Raw genomic sequence first — 26720 nt, 5'->3', positions numbered from 1 at the left:
TGCTATTCTTGGTAGTCAATGTGTTATTGATAAGCTCTCCGAAGCCAGAATTTTAAATTACTGATTCAATTATTTAATAGTTTGTAGGATTATTGAGATTATCTTGTTTCTTTTTTTTATTGAGTTTTGCTCATTTATATTTTTGTGGAATTGTCCACTTGATGTAAGTTTTCTAGTATATTGACATAAAATTATTCATAACAATTCCCTATTATCTTTCTAATCTTTTTATGAAGGTCCCACTTTTTGTTGTTAATACTCTTTATCTGTCTCTTTTTCTTAGTCAGTGTTACTGCTAGTTTATTTCATTTTATTATTTCAAATAACCGATTATTAGGTATGTTGATCAAACTGTAATTTATCTTTTTCTTCAGTTTCATTAAATTCTGCTCATATCTTTACTATTTCCTTCTTTTTACCTTCTTAGGTTTTTTTTCTGTGTCTTTTTTTTCTAACTTAAAATTTCTTTACTAATATAAACATTTAAAGATATACATTTTCATAATCCTTTTTTTTTTATATATAGTACTAAAATTGGCACTTGGTATTCTCAAAGTGGAAAACAAGTTCTCATTCCGAGCGCGGCCAGCGTGGCTCAGTGATTGAGCATCAACCTGTGAACCAGGAAGTCAGTTCGATTCCCAGTCAGGGCACATGCCCAGGTTGCGGGCTCAATCGCCAGCCGATCAATGATTCTCTCTCATCATCATTGATGTTTCTATCTCTCTCTCTCCCTCTTTCTTCCTCTTTGAACTCGATAAAAATATTTTTTTAAAAAGATCTCATTCTGACTTATAAATTAGTGTTCACCATGTCAAAAATATGATTTTGATATGTAAATGGGAAAATCATCCTTACCAATGTTGTTTTAATATCTTGTTTCATGTAGGATTCACCTTTATTTGATCTTATTAAACAAGCAAAGGACCGAGAAGGACCAGGTGACCAGCTTGAATCTGCTTGTTCTCTCACCCTTCCTCTCCAGAATAATCACACTGCAGCAGATATGTAAGTAGAATATATGTTGTGATATCTATTCGACCTACAAATGGATTTGAGCATAGTTTAATGTGAGATACTATATAGTAAAGCTGTAGGGAATAGAATTTTGAATAAGACGTTGCTTTCAAGAAGAAGGAATATAGAATGCATGACTCAAATAAAGGTCATATAATTAAGGTGGCACAAAATGCTACCGAAATCACTCAGGTTTGGTGTAATGAGGACAGTTTTCATGGCAAAGATACCAATTTAATAGACCTTAGAGATTGAATAGGATTTCAACATGTAAACTGGAGAGGATGGAGGATTCAGAAAAGTGTTCCAAGAGTCAGAAATGGCATGAATTCCAAAGCTTAATAGCCAGGAAAGCAGGAAACGTTTTACAGGGAGTTTAGATCAGTGCATTTGGAGTGAAGCATGGGATAGGCACAGGGACTAGTGTGGCATGTGAGATTAAAACAGTTGGTAAGTGTATGCTAATGATGGGAGAAGAAAGCAGTAGCTAACATTTACTAAGGTTCACTATGTGCTGAACAGTTGCCCAAGTATTTCAGATTCTTTCTTTTTTTTCCCATTTAATCTTTCTCACAGCCCTGTAAGGTAGCAGATACTGCTGTCAGCCTTAGTTACCTATAAAATAGGAATTAGAGCAATAAGGTAACTTGCCAAAAGTCCACAGAAATCAAACCCAAGCAATCTGACTCCAAAGCCCATGTTCTTAAACATTCTAGATGCACTGCTTTTCATAGAAATATACCTAATATTATGTTTCTGTTGAGTTCTGTGTAAGCATTGAGATTACGGTGTTCCCCGATTAGTGCAGGCACTATTTTCCAGAGATGTCGTTTCCCTGCTAGCTTGTATTTCTAGCATATGGAGCCTCTGCCTTCACATATAAATTTGTTTGCTAGGTAATACATTAATATAAGCAAGTCAAGCCTTATCTTTTTCTTTCATATAACAAAGCAGTTGTCAAGAATTGTTGTAGGCAGTGGGAATACAGAGGCGAATAAGGTGGACTAGATCCTTCCCCTCATAGAGCTTACATTCTGGAGGAAGGAAATAGACAGTGAACATGTCAACTAATACATGGGATGATTTTAGAGCACAGTAAGTTCTGTAATGAAAATAATAAGAGCGTGGTGAAAGAAAGAAAATGAGAGGGATAGAATGTTTAGGGAAGCTTTCTCTGATGAAGTTTGACCTGAGACTCAAGGACAAGTGGATGCTGGCCAGGCAAAAATCTGCATGGTGTGCATTCCAGACAGAGCGGACAGCAAGTGCAGTGGCCCTAGAGCAGATCAAACTTAGCTGGTCTGAGGAACAGAAAGAAATCTCAGTGTGGCTGGAGTAAAGTGAGCAAGAGGAGACTAGTACAAGACGAGGTTGTACTAAACTTGGACTGTGTTCCCATAGGAAGGAGTTTGGATTTTGAAGGGCAATGGGAAAGCATTAAAGTTTTAAGCAGGGTTACAGCTTGCTATACTTTTTTGCCCCCTACAAAAATCTAGGGCCACTTTCTGGCTGTTGTTTAAAGTACTAGTAGGGTTGGAGGAGGGAAAGAAACGGGGCAAGGAAGAAAGTAGAAAGACCAGTTTGGAGATAATTTCAATAGTCCAAGTGAGAGATATAGGTGACATGGTCTAAGGTATGTCAATCAATAGAAAGAAATGGAAAGATCTTGGATGTATTTTAGAGGAAGATTTAATAGGACTTGGTGTTTCATTGGGTTTGAAGAACTAAGAAAAGAGATAAATTAGAAATAACTCCTAGTTTCTGACTTAAGAAACTGGATGTAATGCAGAGTCATTTATTGAGATGGGAGAAATGGGGGGAAAATCAAGAACTCCACTTTGAGATTCAAGTAGTAAAGTCCAGTACGTAATTGAATATGTGCACCTAGAACTCAAAGGAGACTAAATTCTAGCCAAGTTCAGTCATTCTACAATATTGTCAGACTAGAGTTCCAGTGCACGAATTGGTGCACAGGTGAAGTCCCTCAGCCTGGCTGGCAATCGGGGCGATCTGGCCAGCTGGGGGCAGGGGCTGTGGGAGGTTAGTCAGCTGGGGGAAGGGACTGCAGGAGGTTGGCCGGCCATAAGAGGTTGGCTGTGGGAGCGCACTGACCACCAGGGGCAGCTCCTGCATTGAGCATCTGCCCCCTGGTGGTCAGTGCACGTCATAGTGACTGGTCATTCGGTTGCTTAGGCTTTTATATATATACTAGGGGCCCGATGCATGAATTCGTGCACAGATGGGGTCCCTCTGGGTGGCCTGCAGAGATCAGGCCAAAACCCACAGTCCAACACTGCCTACACCTCCTACCTGCCGCTCCTGCTCATCCCGGCCCCACTGTGCCTGCCTTAGGCTCGCGCCCAATCAGTCTTGGTCAGGAGAGGCTGGCGCCGCCACAGCGGCCCTCGCCAGCCGTGAGCTCTGTGTCTGGCACCCTCCCGAAGGGAGTAGCCTGCGGGATCGGGCCGAAACTGGCTCTTAGACATCCCTGAGGGGTCCCAGATTGTGAGAGGGCACAGGCCAGGCCGAGGGATCCCACCAGTGCATGATTGGGGCCGTGGAGGGACCGCGGGAGGGCTCCAGGGCATGTCAAACCCCTTCTCGCCCAATCCCGATTGGGGCCGACCAGGGCAGGCCAGCCAGGGAGGGACCGCGAGAGGGCTCCAGGGTGTGTCCGGCCCGTCTCGCTCAGTCCCGATCAGCCGGACCCCAGCAGCAAGCTAACCTACCAGTCGGAGCTCTGCCCCCGGTGGTCAATGCACATCATAGCAACTGGTCAGCCGGTTGACTCTCTGCCCCATGGTGGTCAGTGCATGTCATAGCAAGAGGCTGAGCGACCTTAGCATATAATTAGCATATTATGCTTTGATTGGTTGAACGGCCGACTGGACTACCAGACACAGCATATTAGGCTTTTATTATATAGGATAGTGAAGTGAAGGGAATCCAACATTGATAGTAGACTAGATCTGGTACTTATGAATCATTATGATGGTGATTCCCTTTTCCTAGTGTATTAGTTAGTATATTGCATGTAGTAGAAACATCCATGGTAAAGTACAAATCCTACTTCCTGTTCAGAATTATTTCATAGCTACTAACATAAAATTAGAAAGTGGACTTGGATTATCCTGTAAAATAAAGGGCAACACAGAGTAGTAGAATGTCAGAAATTGAGATTTGCCCTAGCCAGTTTTATTTTTATTTATTTATTTATTTATTTATTTATTTATATTTTTAATATATTTTGTTGATTTTTTACAGAGAGGAAGAGAGAGGGATAGAGAGTTAGAAACATCGATGAGAGAGAAACATCGATCAGCTGCCTCTTGCACACCCCCTACTGGGGATGTGCCCACAACCAAGGTACATGCCCTTGACCTGAATCGAACCTGGGAGCCTTGAATCCACAGGCCGACGCTCTATCCACTGAGCCAAACCGGTTTCGGCTGCCCTAGCCAGTTTTACTTAGTGGATAGAGCGTTGGCCTGTGGACCAAAGGGTCCCAGGTTTGATTCCAGTCAAGGGCACATACCTTGGTTGCAGGCTCCTCCCCAGCCAGGGCCCTGGTTGGGGCTCATGTAGGAGGCAACCAGTTGATGTGTTTCTCTCAAATCAATGTTTCTCTCTGTCTTTTTCTCTCTCTTCCACTCTCCCTAAAAACCAATGGAAAAATATCCCCAGGTGATGATTAACAAAAAAAAAGAAAAAAAAAGAAAAAGAAATTGAGATTTATGTCTGACATACAGGATGGGGAAAATTAGGTTTATAGTTGTGAGTACACGAAACACGAGTTCATTCTTGTATTATTATTTATTTATTATTGTTTTATTTTCCATGCGAATAACTATAAGCTTACTCTTGCCCCATCCTGTATTTAGTATACAGGTGTAAATCTGCCTTGATAATTTTATCTAAAGTATTAATTCATAGAAATCTGTATTAAATAATTTAGATGGGTATATGTACATGTAAAGCTATGAACCATAGTTATTGAGACATTTTTTAAGAGGAAAGAAAAATGATAATACTATTTTAGTATAATAACTTGTTATTTTAAGCTGGAGTCATTTTATGATCTCAATCCCACTATAATTATTAAAATTGAGCATATATACTATGTAGTTTTTTTTTCTCAATATGGCAGTAATTCCCTGGAAAAGCCATTTATTAAAGAGTTAGAAATGATTATGACAAACTTAGTTTGCCTATTAAGCTATATTTTTCATTATATATTTAAATAGCCTGCTCAAGGAATAACAGAACAACAGATTAAATATACAAGGTGTGTTTGGATGCATGTGTACAACTGTGTGTGGGGGGGGGGGGAGGAGGGAAGGGAGAGAGGGAGGGAGGAAGAGGGTTGAGAGAGAGAGAGAGGGGTTTTTAGCAAACATATATGAAGACTTTTCCTTTGAATATATCTAGGTATCTTTCTCCTTTAAGATCCCCAAAGAAAAAAGGGTCAACTGCACGTGTAAATTCTACTGCAAATGCAGAGGCACAAGCAACCTCAGCCTTCCAGACTCAGAAGCCATTGAAATCTACCTCCCTCTCACTCTTTTACAAAAAAGGTTAGTAGATGATAACTTTCAAGAGCATGGACTCTGAAACCAGGCTGAGTAGGTTAAAATCATGGTTCTTCTGCTTACTAGGTGTGACCGTGGGCACACTTAATATCTCTATGCCTCAGTTTCCTCATCTGTAACATAAAAATGATAATCTACCTTATAATTATAATAATTTACCTTATAGGTTTTTTGAGAGAATTAAATGGATTAATACATAAAATACTTGCAATGGTGCCTAGCACATAGTAAAAAATGTTATTGTTGCTGCCTTTGTTATGATTTCAAATTTATGTTTGGAAATACTTGCTCCTGATATTGCTTTTGCTGTTCAGGTGTGCATGTTCAGGTGTTCAGATGTATATGAGAGAACACAATGTGCTGTGCCCTAGTACAGGTACATTTCCTAATAACCAGCTTGTATAGCACTCTGATTGTGTATGTATGGTAGTACAGGGAGGTTGGTTTGTATGTCTGTGCATGTGTTTATACACACAAGTGTACACACACTTGGGGCTCTTTAAAGGAAAGTGAAAGGCCAGATTTCTCTGTGTTAAACGTTTTTTCTGATTTATTAAAGTCAGAAATATTGTAAGACAGCCCTTACAAAAGCAGTGGTTCCAAAGTATAGTCTCCAACCAGCAGAGTCCAACTTACCTAGAAAGTTGTAGAAATTAAAATGAACTACTTAATCAGAAACTCTAGGATGAAGCAAAAAAAAATCTTGTTTTAACAAGCACTCTTGGCAAGTCTGATGCACACTAAAGTTTGAGAACCACTGGGATAAATTGTTAACTAAAATATTCTGATTACCTTATGCAAGTCTTTTAACGGTACATTTAAAACCAGGGCTATTCATATTTAAAGTAGATGTAGGAAAATTCAATTTTGTGAATTCCTTTTCTCCAACCCTGTATTCCTGTAGTATTTTTAATACAGTAATCTCTAAATAAAGTTTATATCACAGTCATGTTACCACTTAGTGGTACAAGTCTACCATTTTTTCAACAGAGTATGCTCCATTGGCATTTTATAGATAAATACACTTTGTATTTGTGTTTAGGATTGGAAAATTTAAGACTGAAAATTCCATTTTAAAAAATAATGTTCCCTTTTGGATACTGATAGAATTTCCAACATCTGTGATGAGTGGTTACCAACGGAACTGAAACAAACCCTATGTGGTTTGTCTAATTTCATAATATCTTATGATCTTTTCTTTTACCTTCCACTCTGCCTCAATTTTATGCTGTAATAATCAATTCAGCAAGTATTATTTTACCTAGCACTATGATAAGACTAGGAATCATTTACTCATAAGGGGAAGAGTGGTAGAAGTGTAGTTATTATTAAAATTCTATTTAACAGCATATGGTTATAGCCATTTAATGTTTTTTTAAAAAATCCACTGATAATTCAAGATGAACGCTAAACGTAACTAATTCCCCTTGTCTCTTCAAGTGTACCGACTAGCATATCTTCGCCTAAACACTCTATGTGCACGCCTTCTGTCTGACCACCCAGAACTAGAACACATCATCTGGACCCTTTTCCAGCACACACTGCAAAATGAGTATGAACTCATGAGAGACAGGCATTTGGATCAGGTAAGAAAAGAATGCACTTCATCTTCCTTTCTCCTACGTATTTGTTAACTATGTACTGATTCTTAAGATCAAATTCAAATAGCTAGATCAGTTTAGTAGACTTAATATATATTTACTTATTGGCTACCTTTTATATTTTTTCTGTAATTCTTACAAATTAGAGCTTGAGTGTATTTCAGTAACTTTACTTACTTAATGACCTGAAAGATCTTATATGTAAAAGTCACTGAAGAAATTGTTTATCATAGGTTTTTCTGTGTTGTGATAATCTAGATTTCATTTCATTGTAGAATAAAGCAGGAGATGTAAGAATCAATTGATCTAAAACAGTACCTATTGAATGAATGAATGAACTAACAAACAACTGGGTTAATTAATTTACAGAGAACAATCTCATATTTCCCTTTTTCTTTTCTGTAAACAGGATAATAATATTTTTGGGTAACAGCTTTATTGAGATTAAGTCATATACCATACAAATTACCCATTTAAAGTGTAACTCCAGTGGTTTTTAGTATATTCACAGGGTTGTACAACCATGACCAAAGTAAATTTTAAAACCTTTTCATCATGCCAAAAAAAGAAACCTCATACCCTTTAGCACTCACCTACCACCCCATTACCCACCTTCTCCAGCCCCAGGCAACACTGATCTACTTTTTGTCTCTGTAGATTTGCCTATTCTGGATATTTCATATAAATTGAATTATGTAATATGTTATATTTTGTGTTTGGCTTCTTTCACTTAGAATAATTTTTATAGATATTCATAGATGACCTGGGTGTGTGCCGATATATATAGATTCTTTTTTATTTTATTTTATTTTTTATTGATGACAGTATTACAGATGTCCCCTTTCCCCCCTTTTGCCCCTCTCTTCCCCCACCTCTGGCCTTTACCATACTATTGTTTTCATTGTTCATCTGTGTTATAGATTTTATCAATACTTCATTCCTTTTAATTGCCAAATAATATTCCATTGTATAGATATACCACATCATGTTTATCTCTTCATCAATTGATGTACATTTGACTTCTACTTTTTGGCTGTTGTAGGTAATGTTACTATGAACATTCATGTACAGATTTTTATGTGGACATATGTTTTCATTTCTCTCAGGTATTTATTTACCTAACAGTAGAAATTCTGGGTCATATGGTAACTCTATGTTTAACCTTTTGAGGAATGGCCAGATTGTTTTCCAACATGGCTACACCATTTTACGATTGTGCCAGCAGTGTATGAGGTTCCAGTTTCTTCACATTCTCACCAACTTGTTATTTGCTTTTTTTGGATATAAGCATCCTAGTGGGTATGAAGTAGATATCTTTTTTATTTGCATTTCCCTGGTGGCTAATGATGTTAATTGAGAATCTTTCATGTGCTTATTGGCCATTTGCATATCTTCAGTGGAGAAATATCCTTTGCCTATTTTTAAGTTGGGTTCTATTTTTATTATTGAATTCTAAGGATTCTTTATGTATTCTTTATACAGATTCCTTATTAGATATATAATTTGCAAATATTTTCTCACATTCTCTGAATTGTTTTTTCACTTCTTTGATGGTGTCTTTTGAAACTCAAGTTTTTAATTCTGATGATGTTAAATTTACCTATTTTTTCTTTTGTTATTGGTGCATTTGGTGTCATATCTAAAAAACTATTGCCAAATCACAGGTCGTGAAGATTTATTCCCATTTTCCTGTAAGTGTTTTATACTTTCAGCTCTTACATTTAGATTTTGTTCCATTTTGAGATAATTTTTGTATATGGCATGAGGTCCAACTTCATTCTTTTGTATATGGATACTAGTTGTTCCAGTGCCATTACTTGAACAGTCTTTACTTTCCCTATTGAAAGTTTTAAAAATAAATTAACCATAAATGTGTGTTTATCTCTAATCTCTTCTATTTTATTGATCACTATGTCTTTTCTTATGCCAGTAGCACACTGTCTTGATTACTGTAGTTTTATAGTAAGTTTTAAAATAGGGAAGTGTGAGCATTCTGATTTTGCTCTTTTACAAGATTGGTTTCACTATTCTGAAACTTGCTTTCTATATGTATTTTAGGATTGGCTTGTCAATTTTCACAAAGAAACCCGCTGGGATTATGATAGGGATTAACTGAATCATAGATCAGTTTAAAGAGTACTGTCAAAACAACATTGTCTTTTCATGTATTTAAATCTTCCCTAATTTCTTTCAACAATTTTTTTTTTTAAATTTTGGAGTACAAGTCTTGCAATGGTTTTGTTAAATTTATGCCCGAGTATTTTATTCTTTTTAACACTATTGTAAATATAATTGTTTCCTTAATTTCTTTTTTAGATTGTTCATTGTTAGAAATAAGGCGAGCCCCCCAAGTGAGGGGTTCTGGTAGAATACAAAACATACTCAGGAGCCAGGCAGCAAGGCAAACATCTTTACTTCTACATTGAAGGGTGCACACACATGGTCTGGAAGCGCGTGCACACCAAGCGGGCAGGCTGCTCGGCTCTATACTCCCTGACGCACGTGACCTGTCCCTTGCTGTTGATTGGAGCTCAGGAGCAGTCTTTTGCAATTGGCTAATTGAAAGAGAGGGGTTGGCCTTTGCAGTTTCAAGATGGTGGCCCCCAGGGGAGCTGCAAGCCATGTGGCCAACATGGCGGCTGCCAAGTCACGCAGTCCAAAATGGCAGCTGTCTAAACTGTTCTTTGACAGAAAAGATGATTTGTTTATTCTCACATTTATTACAAGTGTATTAAAATACAGTTGATTTTTGTATATTTATCTTTTGTCCTGCAATCTTCCTGAAGTAGTTTACCAGTTCTAATAGTTTTTAGTGGATTCCTTAAGATTTTCAATATAAAGATCATGTCTTTTGTGAATTTACTTCTTCCTTTTCAATCTAGGCAACTTTCATTTCATTTATGTGCCAAATTGCCCTGGCTAGAACCTCCAATATAATGGTGAATGGAAGTGGTGAGAAGGGATATCCTTGTTTTGTTTCTGATCTTAGGGAAAAGCATGCATTATTATTAAATCATTAAATATGTTGCTAGCTGTGTTTTTTTTATATATGTCCTTTATCAGATTGAGAAAGTTTCCTTCTATTCCTAGTTTATTAAGTGCTTTTGTCATGAAAGGATGTTGAATTTTGTCAAATACTTTTTCTCTGTCTATTGAAATCATTGTTCTATCCCTTTTTTATTTTTATTTTTATTTTTATTTTTTTAAATTTCTTTATTGATTAAGGTGTCACATATTTGTCCTCATCCCCCCATTCCCATCCCACACCCCTCCCCACGGATGCCCCAACCCCCTGTTGAACTTAATCATTGGTTAGGCTCATATGCATGCACACAAGTCCTTTGGTTGATCTCTCCCCCCTCCCTTCACCCCCCATCGATAGTCCAATCGATGCCTCCTTGTTTCTGGTTCTGTTCTTGTTCATCAGTCTATGTTGTTCATCATTTCCCCAGATGAGCGAGATCATGTGTCACTAGAGATATACTTATAAGAACTGAATGTGAGACGAGCAATAATAGTTATGCTGACAGGCAAATGAATCAGTCTGTAGTGAGTTTCTTTCTGGACCAACAGTTCTTTTGAGACCCACTTTCAATGTCCACCAGTTCCTTATGTGTACATGTCGGCACTGACCCCTCGGCTCTGGATGGTGGACAAATGATGGTAACGGAGGTCCAACTCCCTCTGGTTTGGTCTCGGCCGGACCCAGGGGCACAGCTTCACCCGGACTCAGGGGCACGTGGCCTCACCCGGACCCAGGGGCGTATGGCCTCACCCGGATCCAGGGGCACACGGCCTCACCCGGACCCAGGGGCGCATGGCCTCACCCGGGCCCGGGACCCAGCCTCACCCGGATCCAGGGGCACACGGCCTCACCCGGACCCAGGATCGGGCTTCACCCGGACCCAGAGGCACATGGACTCACCTGGACCCAGGGGCGTATGGCCTCACCCGGGTCCAGGGGCACACGGCCTCACCCGGACCCAGAGGCGCGTGGCCTCACCTGGACCCAGGGGTGTGTGGCCTCACCCGGATCCAGGGGCACACGGCCTCACCCGGACCCGGGATCCAACTTCATCCGGACCCAGGGGCACGTGGCCTCACCCGGGCCCAGGACCCAGCCTTTTTTAATATATTTTATTGATTTTTCACGGAGAGGAAGGGAAAGGGATAGAAAGCTAGAAAGATCGATGAGAGAGAAACATCGACTCAGCTGCCTCCTGCTCACCCCCTACCGGGGATGTGCCCGCACCCAATATACATGCCCTTCACCGGAATCGAACCTGGGACCTTCCAGTCCGCAGGCCGACGCTCTATCCACTTGAGCCAACCCGGTTTTGGCTGTGGAATGTTTTTGATTACTAATTCAAGGTCAGATCTTCTTGAATCAGTTTTGGCAATTTGTGTCCTATAAATTTTTCTGTTTTATCTTAGATATCTGTGGGTTTTTTTTATACAATTATAACTAGGGGCCCAGTGCACGAATTCATGCACCCTGAAAGGAACTGTGGGCCGCGAGGCTGCGGTGGGCACAGGGGCGGGTCTCAGCCCATCCTCCGCGCCCCCGCCTGGCCCCTCCCGCCATGGCCCCCAGTTCCCTCTCTTCTCTCTTCCAGCAGCCCCACTCCTGCCGCCACCACTCCCACGTGCTGATGGCGCTGGCCCCACTCACACCCGGTGATGGCACAGAGCAATTGGGGCTGGTGCCAGCAGCGGGTGCAAGTGGAAGCTGCTGCCCTGATCACCCCTCAGGAGCAGGGGGAGGTGGAGGTGGAGAAGCCCTCAGGCAATCGGGGCCGGCAGCCAGCAGTGGGTGCGAACAGTGGTTCCGGTGCTGGCTGTGGGTGCAAGCGTCAGCTCCAGTGCCAGCAGCAGGTGCGAGGGGCCAGCGCAGGTGCAAGTGCCGGGTGGGACCATGGTGCGCGGGAGCAAAATATTTTCAGTAACCACCTGAGGCTCGCCCTGATGACAGCGACTGGTGCCCTATCTTGGTCTGGCGCCCCCATTCACCTGCTCCACCATTCCACCACAGCCGACGCCCACCATGTTCCGTGCACACCCCCTGGTGGTCAGCACATGTCATAGCGACTGGTTGTTCGGTTGTTCAGTTGTTTTGCTGTTCAGTCTATTTGCATATTAGGGTTTTATATATATGTAGATGTTACCTTATAATTTTTTATTTCTATAAGGTTGGCAGTAATGTTCCCAGTAAAAGTGTTTTGAACAAAAGATGAATTATTGAAAAAGTGTAACCTACAGATATGTATATCTTACCAGATTATATTTGGATGTATACATTCTATTATGTTGGATTTTTTAAAGTAGGTACCTGTTGCCTTTTGGTTATACTGCTTCTCTACTATTTAGAAAGACATAAGCAGTAGTGCTAAGGATTTCCAAAGAAATTGGGTATCTAGACTAAAAAACATTTTTATGAGAGGTGCCCTAGGTAAAGTGTTGGAGTAGGAGAAAAATATGAATTAGCAGAGAGGATACTGGATGGCCTTCTAATGGGAGGAATAGTAGGATTGGGGCTGGTTGAATGCTGAGCAAGGGATGATGAATAGGAGGTATTCTTGGCAATAGTAGATGTGAGCAAGAATGTTGCAGAAGATATGAGTACTTAAATTAGGCAATAACATTTATACAAATTTAAGAAGTTTGATGTTTTAAAGTCACAGGGAATCCTTTTAAATCTTATTTTTGCATTTAAAAATACTTTTACTTGGAATGTCATATGCATATAGAAAAATCCATAAGGGTGCATCTTAATGTAAATTCATCACCTAAACGCACCTGTATAACCAGCATCCAAATCAGGAAACAGAACAGTTTCAACAGTACAAGAGTCTCTGCTGTCCTCTTTCAGTTAGTACATTCCCCTTACCATCACCATCAAGTGTATTAAATATTATTTTACCTGATAATATGAACCTTTTTCACACCTGGCTTTTTTTTAAGTGCTACTTACAGAGTGAACTGATTCCAATTTCAACTTTCATCTTCTGGGAAATATCTAAGGGATAGGAGCAAAAGTTAGGGTTATTTATAAACCAAATGATCAGTTCTTAATATTCGAGAGTTGGCTATTTGCGTTTTGTTCTTTAAATGCAATTTGGGTTAAACACTTCACATAGACTTTCAAACTGAGCTCAGGATGGGAAAAGATAACCCTGTAGGAAATTAAATTTCAGTTTTTAAGGTTAAAAAGAAAGATAAATGCTTTTTAGAAAACAATCATGTTATAAAATTCTGACTATTTTTACATCATATTTATTTATTAGATCATGATGTGTTCTATGTATGGCATATGCAAAGTGAAGAATATAGACCTTAAATTCAAAATCATTGTCACAGCTTACAAGGATCTTCCTCATGCTGTTCAAGAGGTAGGTAATCTTCCATAGTAAGATTTTTTGGGATAGGTCCATATCTATAATATGGATAACTTCAGTGATTAGATAATAAATTCTGATCTTATTATATAAAGTCACATATTAATTTTTTACTTTCATATTATTGGTTAATTATTTGTAACTAAAATGTAATTAGAAAAGTAATGCTCTTTAAGATCCAAATTTACATTATAAAGTTAATAAGAAATACTATATCCCTACAATAATCCAAGTCCAGGCTTTTTTAGATTATGTTTTTCTTTATAATATGTGTTTCTTACTGTTAAAAAATATTATGAACTATTAAAAAAGAAAATCTAAAGATAAAATCCCAAATTAATTTAACAAGTGTTTTTATTCTTCTTCCTCAGACCTTCAAACGGGTTTTGATCAGAGAAGAAGAGTATGATTCTATTATAGTATTCTATAACTCGGTCTTTATGCAGAGACTGAAAACCAATATTTTGCAGTATGCTTCCACCAGGGTATGTTAAAAGTAGCCTTTGATTGGGAAATCTAATTATAAAGCAATGGATCTCACTAAAACAGTAAATAAATAATCTGCCTCTTTGCTTTTACTATAGCCCCCTACTTTATCACCAATACCTCACATTCCTCGAAGTCCTTACAAGTTTTCTAGTTCACCTTTACGGATTCCTGGAGGGAACATCTATATATCACCCCTGAAGAATCCATATAAAATTTCAGAAGGTCTGCCAACTCCAACAAAAATGACTCCAAGATCAAGGTTTGTTTTTTCTCTTTAGGGAAGTGGTAACATATAAGAGGGGATTATTTTGATTTAAGCATAAAAATATAAAACTTAATTTAAAATAAGCTATACTCTTGCATCCCTAATTTGCTTATTTATATTAAATGACATGATAAGAATTTGGGGGGAGTGAAAGATACTGTGTTTATACTTAGGTAGGTTTGCAAATTAAGGCATTAGCTTTCCTGGATGCTGGGATCTGTTCTTTGGTAAACAGTCTGAGAACCAGTTTGGTAGTAGGTTTCAAGTCACATTTTTGTTAGCCAGTCTACTAAACAGAGTACTTTTGGTTAATACATTTTATTCTGTGGTTTATTATCTGTAAACTCTTTCTGTGCACCTGTTCATCTTGCTCTGTTATAAAAGTGTAGATGGGTGATTAAAAGTAGTTGACTAAGTTAAGTCTTTAGAAGTCCATCTCTAATTCTTCCTGTGACTTCCTTATACTACCAGGGGCAGTTCTCTGTGTCTACCTCGGAAAGGTGCTGTGGATCTGGGAAATGATGAGTGTGAAGCAGTTTTAAATTTTTAGATGAAAGATTCTGTGCAACCACAAATCATTATATTATATTCCACATCCAACCACAACTGCTCTCTGGCTTTGAAGTGCTTCAATTGACTTATTATATGTTATCATGGGCTATTTGAAACTGCTCTTTGTATGAAGTGGGAGGCAGATTAGCAATTATAGTTAATGTCATCTCATCTTGGAAATTGTCAGCCCATATTGTTGTACTTAATGGACAAGAAAAGCAAACAAGGAGAGGGGATAATATTAATAATATTAATATTTGTGTGGTATGTTTAATTATATAAGTAATGCATTCTCACGATAAAAATTTCAAGCTCTACAGGAACAGATAAGGCAGAAAATAATTGGCAAATGATATATATGCTCTTGTGTGCCCCTATTCTATCCTTTATTTGGTATTATAGTTGAGTATCTGTGTATTGAAACTTATGTTATAAACTGCTAAGATGCCACATCATGTTTATTTAATTTACACAGTCACACACTTCCACATGAAAATGTATACAGGGTAATTTTTTAATGATGATAATTAATCCATATTAAGCTGATAATGATGGCTATTTGCTGATCCTAGTGAAATCACTTCTGGGTTGGGGTTCTTCTTTAGCAAAGAAGTCCCATGAAAATCCTAATATATCATTGATCAAGCATTAAGAGAGCATCTTAACCCTTTATTTACCCAGCATATTTAGGTATTCTGGTTAGTCAAATATATAGAGATTAATGGCCACTTACCAATGAATTAAAGGACAATAAAATATGGATGTCTACTAGTTCTTTGTGCATATCATCAAATCTTTATTTTGTCAGGCTAATGCTGTTCTTCAGCTTTATTATCAAGAACATAAATTATATGGTTCAAACAAGGCCAAGCAGACTAATGGAGATTTCTGATTCTGGGATATATGATAAATAGCATTTACCCTATATCCTAATTAGAATAGATTATTACATAATATCATACATTTTTGTCAAATGTAACTTGATTTTTTAATGAGAAAATGTAAAAAGTGTTAATAACTTAACTGTTTATTTAGGAAGAATTAAGTAGAGGTAAACTTAAAATTTTATTTTACCCTCTTTAAATGTGGACACCGGCAGAATATGTTCTTGCAGACACATAGTTCTTGCTTTAAAAATCTAGGACTAGACTACCACTATTAAAATAAACTTGTTAGTATAATTTATCAGTGGTTCTAGGGTAGAGGAAACCTTTGATTTGGTATTTCTGATAGTTCATCTCTGACACTGTATGTTCATCTCTGTCTGCTCAGTTGTGTATGATTTTCATTACTAATTTGTATTTTATCTTAACTTGACAGAATCTTAGTATCCATTGGTGAATCATTTGGGGTGAGTATTTTTCTATCAAATACAGTGACATGCACTAGAAATGGAAGATTTCTTTAATTTGAATTTATAAATGCTGTTATTAAAATACCTCATTTAGTCATGTTTTACAGAATTTAGAATATATATATATGTATATATATATCTCAGATTTATTTTCAAATAAAATATTTTCTAAATATTCCTTTGAGATTATGTAATATACATATGTATGTATATACATTCATGTATATATATATGTAGATATATATCTATACATACAAAAGCATAATATGCAAATAGACCTGATGGCCAAACAACCGGTCGCTATGATGTGCACTGACCACCAGGGGGCAGATGCTCAACACAGGAGCTGCCCTAGCCCACAGGCCCTGATTGCCCAATCGGAGCCTTCTGGCCAACCTATGGGGAAGGGAACCAGGGGTGAGTGGCGGCAGATGCGGGCAGCGCCAGGCCAAGGCAGGTGTGAGTGGGGACCAAATCACCCCGCTGGTCACCCCACACACACAGAGGGTGACCGGCAGCAGGAGGCAGGGCCGGTGAGCGGGTGGGAATGGCCAACCTCTGGTCCCTCACCCTGGCCGGCAGGCTCCGATTGCCTGATGGGGAACAGGGAACCAGGGGTGGGTGGTGGCGGATGGGGATGGTGCCAGGCCAAGACGGGTGCTAACAGGGCCCCAATAGTCCCCCCCCCCCCAGTCTCCCCACACACAGAAGGCGACTGGTGGCGGAGGGCGGGCTCGCTGCCAGCAGCTGGGGAAGATCGGCCCGGATCGCAGGTCAGGCCTAGGGACCCTACCCATGCATGAATTTCGCGCGCGAGAGAGAGAGAGAGAGAGAGAGAGAGAGAGAGAGAGAGAGAGAGAGAGAGTAAACACATTTAAAATTCATTAATTATTGAGTATGATTTAAATAAGATACTCCAAAATGTAACCACCATATCCAAATGTCACCAGCCAGACTCTACCTGCTGGTTTTCTCCTACACATATATACACTTTTGCTTGTCCTTCCTCTCAGACTTCCAGGATGTTCTTTCTCTAATAAATGGATTAGACCTTGGTTACATGACACTCTGCCCCAGTGTAAATAGTAGGGTATATAGTGGTCTTTGTTCCTAAGGGATCCAAGGGAAAGCTTGGCTTTGAAAGTTAATCTAGAATGGGAACCTACTACTCTAGTTCACCTTCCATTAACATCACTAATTCAGCAGTCCTCTATTCAGTGTGCATTACTATTACTGTTTCACTGCTCCCATTTCTCTTACCTTTATTATTTATTTATTGCTGCGTAACAAATCACACCCACACTTAGTAACTTAAAACAAACACTTTCTCTCTCAGGTTTCTGTGGTTTCAGTAATCCAGGCGTGGCTTAGCGGGGTCCAGGGCCTGTCTTCATAAGGCTGCAGCCAGCATGTCAGCTGGGGCTGCAGTTACCTCAAGGCTCAAATGGAGGAGGATTTCTTGCAGACGCACTTGTATGGCTGCTGGCTGGTCCTTGATGGCTATCTGCCCAAGCCATCCGCTCCTTGCCACTGAGGCTTTTCATGGGGCTACTCACTGCTCACAACATAGCAACTTGCTTCCCCCAGAGCAAAAATTCCAGAGAGGGAGAGAGGAAAGGCAGATAATGAGTAAGATGGAAGTCACAGTCTTTTGGTCACTAATATTAGAAGTGACATTCCATCACTTTTGCCATATTATTTTTGTCAGAAGCAAGACAACACTAAGTCCAGCCCATACTCAGGAGGATCACACAAGGTGTAAACACTAGGAAGTGGGAATTAGTAAGAGCCATTCTGCCTGCCATTCTTCCCCAAATGAAACAACTAGAAAAAGATTAAAAGTTTGTACACCTAAACCAGGTGTTAAAACGTATGTTACAAATAATAAAATGATGTGACATTTAGCTCAAGGTCGGCGACCGCTCTCAGGCTTCCCAAAGGAGACACACATAAGTAGGCTGGGATCTGGATAACGATAGAGTAGTGGTATGTAAACTTTCCTGCTTGCCATAACCTTTAAGAGAACTGAGAAAGTGTTGTTATATGTACTTCCATATTTTAAAGCTGATAACTAAAAATCTTATAAATTTAATAAGTGCACTGGAATTAGTTTCTATCATATATATGTGCTCTAAATGTATTTTGCATCAAAACCTGTTTTCGTGTTTGATTTTTGGAAAATAAAACATAATCAGCAAAGTTAATCTCCACTTCAAATCAATTAGTCAAATCAGATTTAAATTTTTTTTCACTATTTTTTTCTTTTTTTTTTTAATTTATTGGAGTGACACTGGTTAACAAAATTATACAGGTTTCACGTGCACAATTCCACAACACATCATCTGTACTTTGTATTGTGTGTTCACCCCAAGTCAAGTCTCCTTCCATCACCATTCAGATTTAATTTCTCAGAAAGTCTGACTTTTTTAGTTCAAATGTACATGTTCATACACATCCCTGAGAAAGTCACCTCACTCTGGTTCAAAAATAGGTAGATAATAAATAAAATGTTTTCACATGTTTCTCCTTTGGATAAGATAAGATATATCCCCTTTGGTATTTCTTCCAAAACTTTCTTTACTTTGCCGTGACAAGATTCTCCCTCAGGATATCTCTCTCAAACCATCTTCAATAATACTGGATGAACTCAAATTCTTACGTCTTTTTGTTGTTGTTAATCCTTATCTGAGGATATTTTTCCCATTGATTTTTAGAGAGAATAGAAGGGAGGAGGGGAGGAGAAGAGAGAGAGAGAAAGAGGAAGATCGGTGTGAGAGAGACATCAATTGGTTGTCTCCCACATGCTCCCCGACCCAGACCAGGGATCGAACCTACAACCCAGGTACATGCCCTTGATTGAAAATGGAACCCGCGACCCTTTGGTGCACGGGCCGACGCTCTAACCACTGAGAACACTGGCCTGGCCTTAAGTCTTTTAGTAATTTGATTTGTTATTTAAAAAATTTTATGATTTAGCAGCATTTAAGCCATCAATGATGGCTTAAAATATATAAACTATATGACTTGTCAACATAATATTCATAAAGTGAGTCCAAAATTATTATTACTGGACACTTCATTTCATTAAATTCTCATGATGTCCTCTCTGGTTATGTTATGTCCTAAAAAAAAAAATGTCAAAATCAGGGTTCCAGAAAGATGTTTCAACTTTATATGCTTCTGAGAAAGAGGAAGACTTGGTTTGGTGTGTGTGTTCTGAAACTGAGGAGCCAGGACTTTCAGAGCAGTAGTCAGACAGGAAGGTTTTAAAAAAAGGGAGTAATTAATTGGGCACATAGTTATTCTGATTTTGAGATTTTTCATGTCTTATTTGACCCAGTAAAGCAGAAAATTAAAATGCAGATATTACCCCTGCCTGATTTTTTTTTTTTTTTTACACACCTCAAACTACAGTTAAGGGCTGCTAACTACAAAATGCTGACATTAAACATGTAATAAGGCATTCTGTAATTGACAGACTTCTGAGAAGTTCCAGAAAATAAATCAGATGGTGTGCAGCCGTGACCGCGCGCTCAAAAGAAGTGCAGAAGGAAGCAACCCTCCCAAACCACTGAAAAAACTGCGCTTCGACATTGAAGGGTCCGATGAAGCCGATGGGAGGTAGGAACAGTTTAGAATGTTTTCCAGTAGCTGGGCTGGTCATCTGGAGAACCGGAGTACCAGCTCTGCTTTTGACTTCCATCAATCCCTTTCAGGCCAATTTTATTTGGAAATTGTGAGGATTGCACAAAATAATAGATACGACTGCATCCCAGAGTTAAAAGCACCATATAAATAAACCATATGCCATCTACTGAAATACATTGAAAATATCAGATGTTTAAAATCTGAAAATTTTTTATAAAATATTGATAAAATTGTGTTACTTTTGATTAACATTAGATTTTAAAATGCTTACTCTTGAAAAATATTAGCTACCCTGTTTTATAAGAACCTCTGAAAAACTATATAGGTTCATAAATTTGTGATATTCATATTTTAAATAGCTTGTTTATAAACCTTTGAAATTAAAAGCTCCTCGCTAAAATAAGAGTATAAAATAAGTAATGGAAAGCACCATAGTTACTAGAAATTTGAGTTTTCAATTTATACATATACACATAAAATATTTTGCATTTTTTTCATCTGCAGTAAACATCTCCCAGGAGAGTCCAAATTTCAACAGAAACTGGCAGAAATGAGTAAGTACTTATTTCACTTTATGTAAATGAAATTCTTTACAAAAACACTTTTCATGTTAGAAAAGAATATATATAATTCTTTCAGTTAGTGGACTTGCTCATATATTTAAAACACAATTTAATCAAGAATGTATTATTTACCTACACAAACATTTGCAGTTTAAATGTATGATGCAAATAAAGGTCATCTTGACCCTTTCTAAAATACTTTGCTCAGGAAGACTAAGAAATGAAACCATCTTCAACATGGATGGCTGTGTGTAGGAGATAGTTCAGGACAGCAGGACTATGAGGAACTCTTAAAGAATGTTGGCTACAGGGAAAGGTCTTATAAACTTAGCATATATAAAATCATAACCCTTACTTAAACAATAATCTTCTATTCTATTACTGAACTTTCCTAACTTACAACTTTTCAAACTTAATTTAAAATAAAAAGTTTTCCATTACTTGAAATCAGAATTTTGATAAAGACCACCACCTGATCATTTTCCAAATTATACAGTAACATAAATTTGAAAGGTTAAGGCAAATGGAGTTCTATCTAAGTTATTCTGACAGTATAAAAGATTAACCCAAGTACAGTAGATGGAAAGCACATTACGGAAAAGATAAATGTATGCTAACTGCTACTGGGTTGTCTTAGAGACTTTTGGTATATTAAAACTCTAAATATACCAAAAGTTTAAAATTTTTTATTTTATATATATATATTTAAAATTTTTTATTTTGTATATTGGATTTTACATTGACTAATGTACTCCTATTTTTACTTTGAAATAATTGTGGCTTTTCCACTCCAGTACATGAAAATATAAATAAAGCTTATAACCAAAATCAGGCCTTGAAAACATGTAGAAGCACTATGGAGCCCTCAAATATGCATTTAAAAGGGAGCAAAAAGATGTAAAAACATATATATATAGTTCAGTTGCTGTAGTCAGTACATTTCTTGATGATCCACTTAGCTATGTTGGTGAATTCCCTCTGACAGGTTGAAATTCAGGGATTTATGCAGCTGGAAAATTGTGGAGAAGCAGCAGGAGTTTTAACTGGTAAAGCTAAGGAATTATCCAGGCTCCTTTTCAGCTTGCCTTAAATAACTGCACTCAAAAAAAGATCATCAAACAATACTAGATGAGTCAGAGTGGAAGGACCAGCGGGAGAGACTTAGAATTACTGTTTTCTTTCTTTTCCAAGTGTAAATATTCTTTGTGCTTCTTTATTAAATACTAGAGGCCCGGTGCACAAAATTCATGCACTCGGGGGGATAGGGACCCCCTCAGTCCAGCTTGCACCCTCTTGCAATCTGGGAGCCCTTGGGGGATGTCCGACTGCTGCTGAGGCAGGAGAGGCTCCCACCACCGCCGCTGCGCTCGCCAGCTGTGAGCCAGCTTCTGGCTGAGTGGTGCTCCCCCTGTGGGAGCGCACTGACCACTAGGGGGCAGCTCCTGCATTGAGCGTCTGCCCCATGGTGGTCAGTGTGCGTCAGAGCGACCGGTTGTTCTGCCATTCGGTCAATTTGCATATTAGCCTTTTATTATATAGGATTCTTTGTGCTTCTTTATGAAGAGCTCCTGTCCACCACTAAAATCAAGTTAAGAATTTAAAAATAATTTAAAAGAAATATCTGACTGCTGTCAGAGGGAAGGGAGTTTGCAAGGCTGGGTGAAAAGGTAAAGGTATTAAGCAAAAAACAAACAAACAAACATTAAAAACTCATAGACACTGAGGACAGCTTGGTGATTGCCAAAGGGAAAGGAGGCTGGAGAAGGGAGAAGAGGTTAAAGGGAGATAAATGAGGATGGAAGGACACTTGATGTGAGGTGGTGAACACACAATACAATATACAGATGATGTATTACAGAATTTTACACCTGAAACCTATGTAATTTTATTAACCTATGTCACCCCAATAAATTCAGCAAAAAAAGAAATGTTCTGTTTTTGTCTATGATGTAATTAATAATGTACTTTTTAAATGTCCATTTCCACAACTCTACTGATTTGGTATAAGCATAACATATATGGCAACCCTTTGCCAACTTACCTGGCACCAGCAGTGCCATTAACAGTTCTTTATTTTTTTTCCAGCATCTACTCGAACACGAATGCAAAAGCAGAAAATGAGTGATAACATAGATATCTCAAACAGGGAAGCCAAGTGAGGATTTCATGACTTTGGTGGATACGGTGTTCACCTCTGGCTCTTACAGAGCTGACTGTGTAACTCTCCCAGGTTCTGTTTACGGCCACATTTAATACATATCTTCTGCTCTTTTTATGGATATAAAATGTTCAGGTGCACATTGAATATTTGTGCAGACAATTTCTAAGCCATTTGCAAATGCTGTAGTTAATAGAATATGCATTGTTATTGTACAAGATTGAAAATCTTGTGTAAAATCTGCCATTTTAAAGTTGTAGCAGATACTTCTGTTTCCAAAGGATGCCTGGGAGTGGGAGTCCCAACAACCCATGCCTGTCTGAGTACTTTGTCTTTTCTTGTGGCATATGTGTGATGTTTGCTATTATTTTTATTAATTTATATTTATTTTTTTTAATTTAACATGAACATCCTTAAAAATGTGTTTTGTCTTCCAAATGCAATTTGGCTGACTGCCCCCCAATAACCCAAATGATCCTGAATTCTTCTTCTAAAACAGATATTAGAAACTATTAAAAAAATTACTAATTTTTATACATTAGATTTTAGTTTACTAATGGAATCTGATGTACTGTGTTTTGTTTTATAAGTTTTAGCTTTTAAATACAAGCAAAAAGCAAACTATAAACATAGGATATTGTCATACTACTGATACAGATTTCATACCTCAGGACTTCTAAGAATTTGTTGATTCTTTCCTTCATCCAACTCATGCTTTAAAATTAGGGTTATTAATAGTGCTCTTGGTTATACCATTCAGATTACTGAATTCAGAAAGTATCCATCTAGTACTTGGAAAATAAAGTATTCAGCCATAGCTTTGCCGCAGAGGACCCTAATACAGTATATCCAAAGTGCACTTTCTAATGTTTCTGGGTCCTGAAGAATCAAAATTCAAAATAATTTTACTCCATAAAACAGACTGTTAAATTAGGAATCTTAATTTTTTTTCTTAGAGATTAATCTAATTGCATCTCAGCAGTGATTCTGCCCTCCTAAATTTGGGAAGGTGTGTGTTCTCTTGAATGGTACATGTCTTCCTTGTATCTTTAGAGCTGGCCACTGTCTATTTATCTTTTTTTGTTTTTAACATCAGATGGTCTAACACTGGCACATTCACAGCCACATTATTTCTAGTTCAAACTTTCAAGTACATATTCAAAGGCCTTTGGGTTAGGCATTAATGTTTCTAATTTTTTGCAAAAATTTCAAAATAGCTGCATTGTAAAAGAGGTGCTTTCCCTCCTGGCACCTAAAGGTGTGTTTGAACTATCTTGTGTGATTAACTTATTTAGAGATGGTATAATTTAAAATAGATGGTATTTAAGGTAGCATCAACTAGCTTTTAGGAAAATCACTTTTGTCTAAACTCTTTCTAAAAAGAAGTCTGCGCTGTTTGTTACAAAACAAAATTTTATTTTATGCTCAATTAAGTTTCAAACTTTTATTTTTACTGTTATCTTGATAACAAAGGCACTAGAATGCTTTACTCTGTTCCCTCATTAATTTTTGCATGAATATCATACAAATCAGTTAGCTGTTAGGTCAAGGGCTTACCATATTTGAGCCTTTTGCTAACAAACTCCCATTAGAAATAGTGCCAGAATTTTAGGAACTACAGAGATAGTATATTGAGATTTCTTAAATAAGGCTTCAGATATTACTTCATTGCTTTTTTGTACTGGTTAAAACTGTACATTTAATATTGCTGTGTTACTATTTTCTACAATTAATAATTTGTCTATTTTAAAATAAATTAGTTGTTAAGAGTCTTAATGGTCTGTTGTGGTCTTTGCATTAATTGCACTAATGTTCTCTTATACGATATTTAACTCTCTACTAGTATCTCATCTGTTCTTAGCCTTTAGTGGGTTTTATATGCTGATGATCCCTAAATTTACTTCTCTAGCCCAAAGCTCTCGTAGCCAATAGAACTCTTCATTCCTACTCCTCCCCCCTCTCAACTTCTCAAAGTATAAACCAAAATCAAACAAAAATACCTTGTTTCTACCCTAGTCTTTCCCTTTTTACTAAACACTTGCTTGAGCAAAAAACCCAAGAGTCATCTATTAATTCCTGTCTGGACTACCATTAAAGATTTCTCAGATTTTCCTCTCTCTCTAAGACAGCCCAGACAAACCAGGTCTCCCTGTTTCCCCTTTCCTTTTTACCTTTCAACTCCATAGAGAGCAAAAACGATCCCTTTAAAATGTAAATTGATTTTCATTCCTACCCCACTTGAAGTATTCACACTCCTTATCTTGGCCTGTGAAGTGGCCCCTACCTCCTCCTCCATCCTCACCTCACTTTCTGCTTGCTTCATGTGCTTTAGCCACATTGACCGTTCTCTAATGATGCCAAACCTGTCCCTACAGCTCTGACTTTTATGTTTGCTATTCCTTCTGTCTCTAGGTGCTCTTTCCCTAGAATTTTGCCATTCAGTGCTCAGTTCAGAGGATTTGTTTGACCATCCAAGTATGTAGAAGCAAATAATATTCTCTTCCTCTTTTCAGATGCCATGTACGTACTATATTCCAATCACAGTTGTAATGATAAAACAGTTAATAAAAAAACTAAAATCCCATCTTTGTGGAACTTTCATTCTATATCTAGTTTGGGGGAAAGACAGCAAGTGAATAAATAAATGTGGAATATATAATACTAGAGGCCCGGCGCATGAAATATGTGCACGGGGGAGAGGGGTGTCCCTCAGCTCAGCCTACACCCTCTCCAATCTGGGACCCCTCGAGGGATGTCCGACTGCCCGTTTAGGCCCGATCCCACCTAAACGGGCAGTCGGACATCCCTCTCACAATCCAGGACTGCTGGCTCCCAACCGCTCGCCTGCCTGCCTGCCTGATTGCCCCTAACCGCTTCTGCCTGCCAGCCTGATCACCCCCTAACCACTCCCCTGCCAGCCTGATCGACGCCTAACTGCTCCTCTGCCGGCCCGATTGCCCCTAACTGCCCTCCCCTGCAGGCCTGGTCACCCCTAACTGCCCTCCCCTGCCAGCCTGGTCACCCCTGTCCTCCCTGCAGGCCTGGTCACCCCCAACTGCCTTCCCCTGCAGGCCTGGTCACCCCTAACTGCCCTCCCCTGCCGGCCTGGTCACCCCTGTCCTCCCCTGCAGGCCTGGTCACCCCTAACTGCCCTCCCCTGTTGGCCTGGTCACCCCCAACTGCCCTCCCTTGCCGGCCTGGTCACCCCCAAATGCCCTCCCCTGCAGGCCTGGTTGCCCCCAACTGCCCTCCCCTGCAGGCCTGGTCGCCTCAAACTGCCCTCCCCTGCCAGCCTGTTTGCCCCTAACTGCCCTCCCCTACAGGCCTGGTTACCCCCAACTGCCCTCCTCTGCTGGCCATCTTGTGGCGGCCATCTTGTGTCCACATGGGGGCAGCCATCTTGTGTGTTAGAGTGATGGTCAATTTGCATATTACCTCTTTATTATATAGGATGTCCAATTATATTAAGTACTTTGGAGAAAGACATAGGAGGGAGGAGGATAGGGAGTGCTGGTAGGCAAGGAAGTTTTAAGTTTTCAGTAGGTTGTCAGGGAAAGACTTGCTGAGGTGACACTTCAACAGAGCCCTGAAGGTGGTGGGAGAGGGAGCCATTGACAGGAAAACAGTCCCCAGAGGGGAAGCCAGAGCTAGGTGGTGGGAATGTGTCTGGTGTGTTTGAGCAATAAGGAGTCATAGAAGAATGGAGAGTTGTAAGAGGAGGAGTGAGGGAGCAGGTATCTCTCTTTATATAATAGAGGAATATGCAAATTAGCCGGGACGCTGTAACATCACGACCGAACAGCAGGGACCTGAGGCTGCATGGCGCCTGGCCAGGGCGAGGGACTTCAGGCCACGCCCCCTGCCCCGGGGGACTTCAGGCCATGCCCCCTGACTCCAAGCCTGGAGACCTCAGGCCGTGCCCCCACCTCAGCGCCGGGCTGGGGGACCTCAAGCTGTACCCCCTGCCCAGCAGGGCTTGACTGGAACCTCAGGCCGCACCCCTCGCCCAGTGGGGCTTGACTGGAACCTCAGGCCGCACCCCTCGCCCAGTGGGGCTTGACAGGGAACCTCAGGCCACATCCCCCCCTG

The 26720-nt window shown here is 39.2% G+C and overlaps 1 protein-coding gene across 6 annotated transcripts in view; it reads left to right on the top strand.

Moving 5' to 3' along the window:
- Positions 1-25213, top strand: part of RB1 (RB transcriptional corepressor 1) — a 197836-nt gene extending 172623 nt beyond the window's left edge. For 4 of the 6 annotated variants that reach the window (XM_054719805.1, XM_008145568.3, XM_054719806.1 and 1 more), the window contains 11 exons: positions 890-1008; positions 5446-5591; positions 7047-7192; positions 13492-13596; positions 13974-14087; positions 14187-14350; positions 16229-16259; positions 19741-19883; positions 20415-20464; positions 22559-22628; positions 25044-25213. In XM_054719805.1, coding sequence (XP_054575780.1) covers positions 890-1008; positions 5446-5591; positions 7047-7192; positions 13492-13596; positions 13974-14087; positions 14187-14350; positions 16229-16259; positions 19741-19883; positions 20415-20464; positions 22559-22628; positions 25044-25098 — 1143 coding nt within the window. In that variant the 3' untranslated portion in view covers positions 25099-25213. Of the gene's footprint in view, positions 1-889; positions 1009-5445; positions 5592-7046; positions 7193-13491; positions 13597-13973; positions 14088-14186; positions 14351-16228; positions 16260-19740; positions 19884-20414; positions 20465-22539 lie in introns of all 6 variants that reach the window. The other 2 variants (XM_054719804.1, XM_054719807.1) reach the window with 2 other exon arrangements.
- Positions 25214-26720: the final 1507 nt, after the last annotated feature.

The sequence above is a fragment of the Eptesicus fuscus genome, chromosome 8 (assembly GCF_027574615.1).
Source record: "Eptesicus fuscus isolate TK198812 chromosome 8, DD_ASM_mEF_20220401, whole genome shotgun sequence".
NCBI lineage: Eukaryota > Metazoa > Chordata > Mammalia > Chiroptera > Vespertilionidae > Eptesicus > Eptesicus fuscus.
The sequence above is the reverse complement of the archived record's forward strand: the minus strand, read 5'-3'. Positions and strand labels throughout refer to the sequence as shown.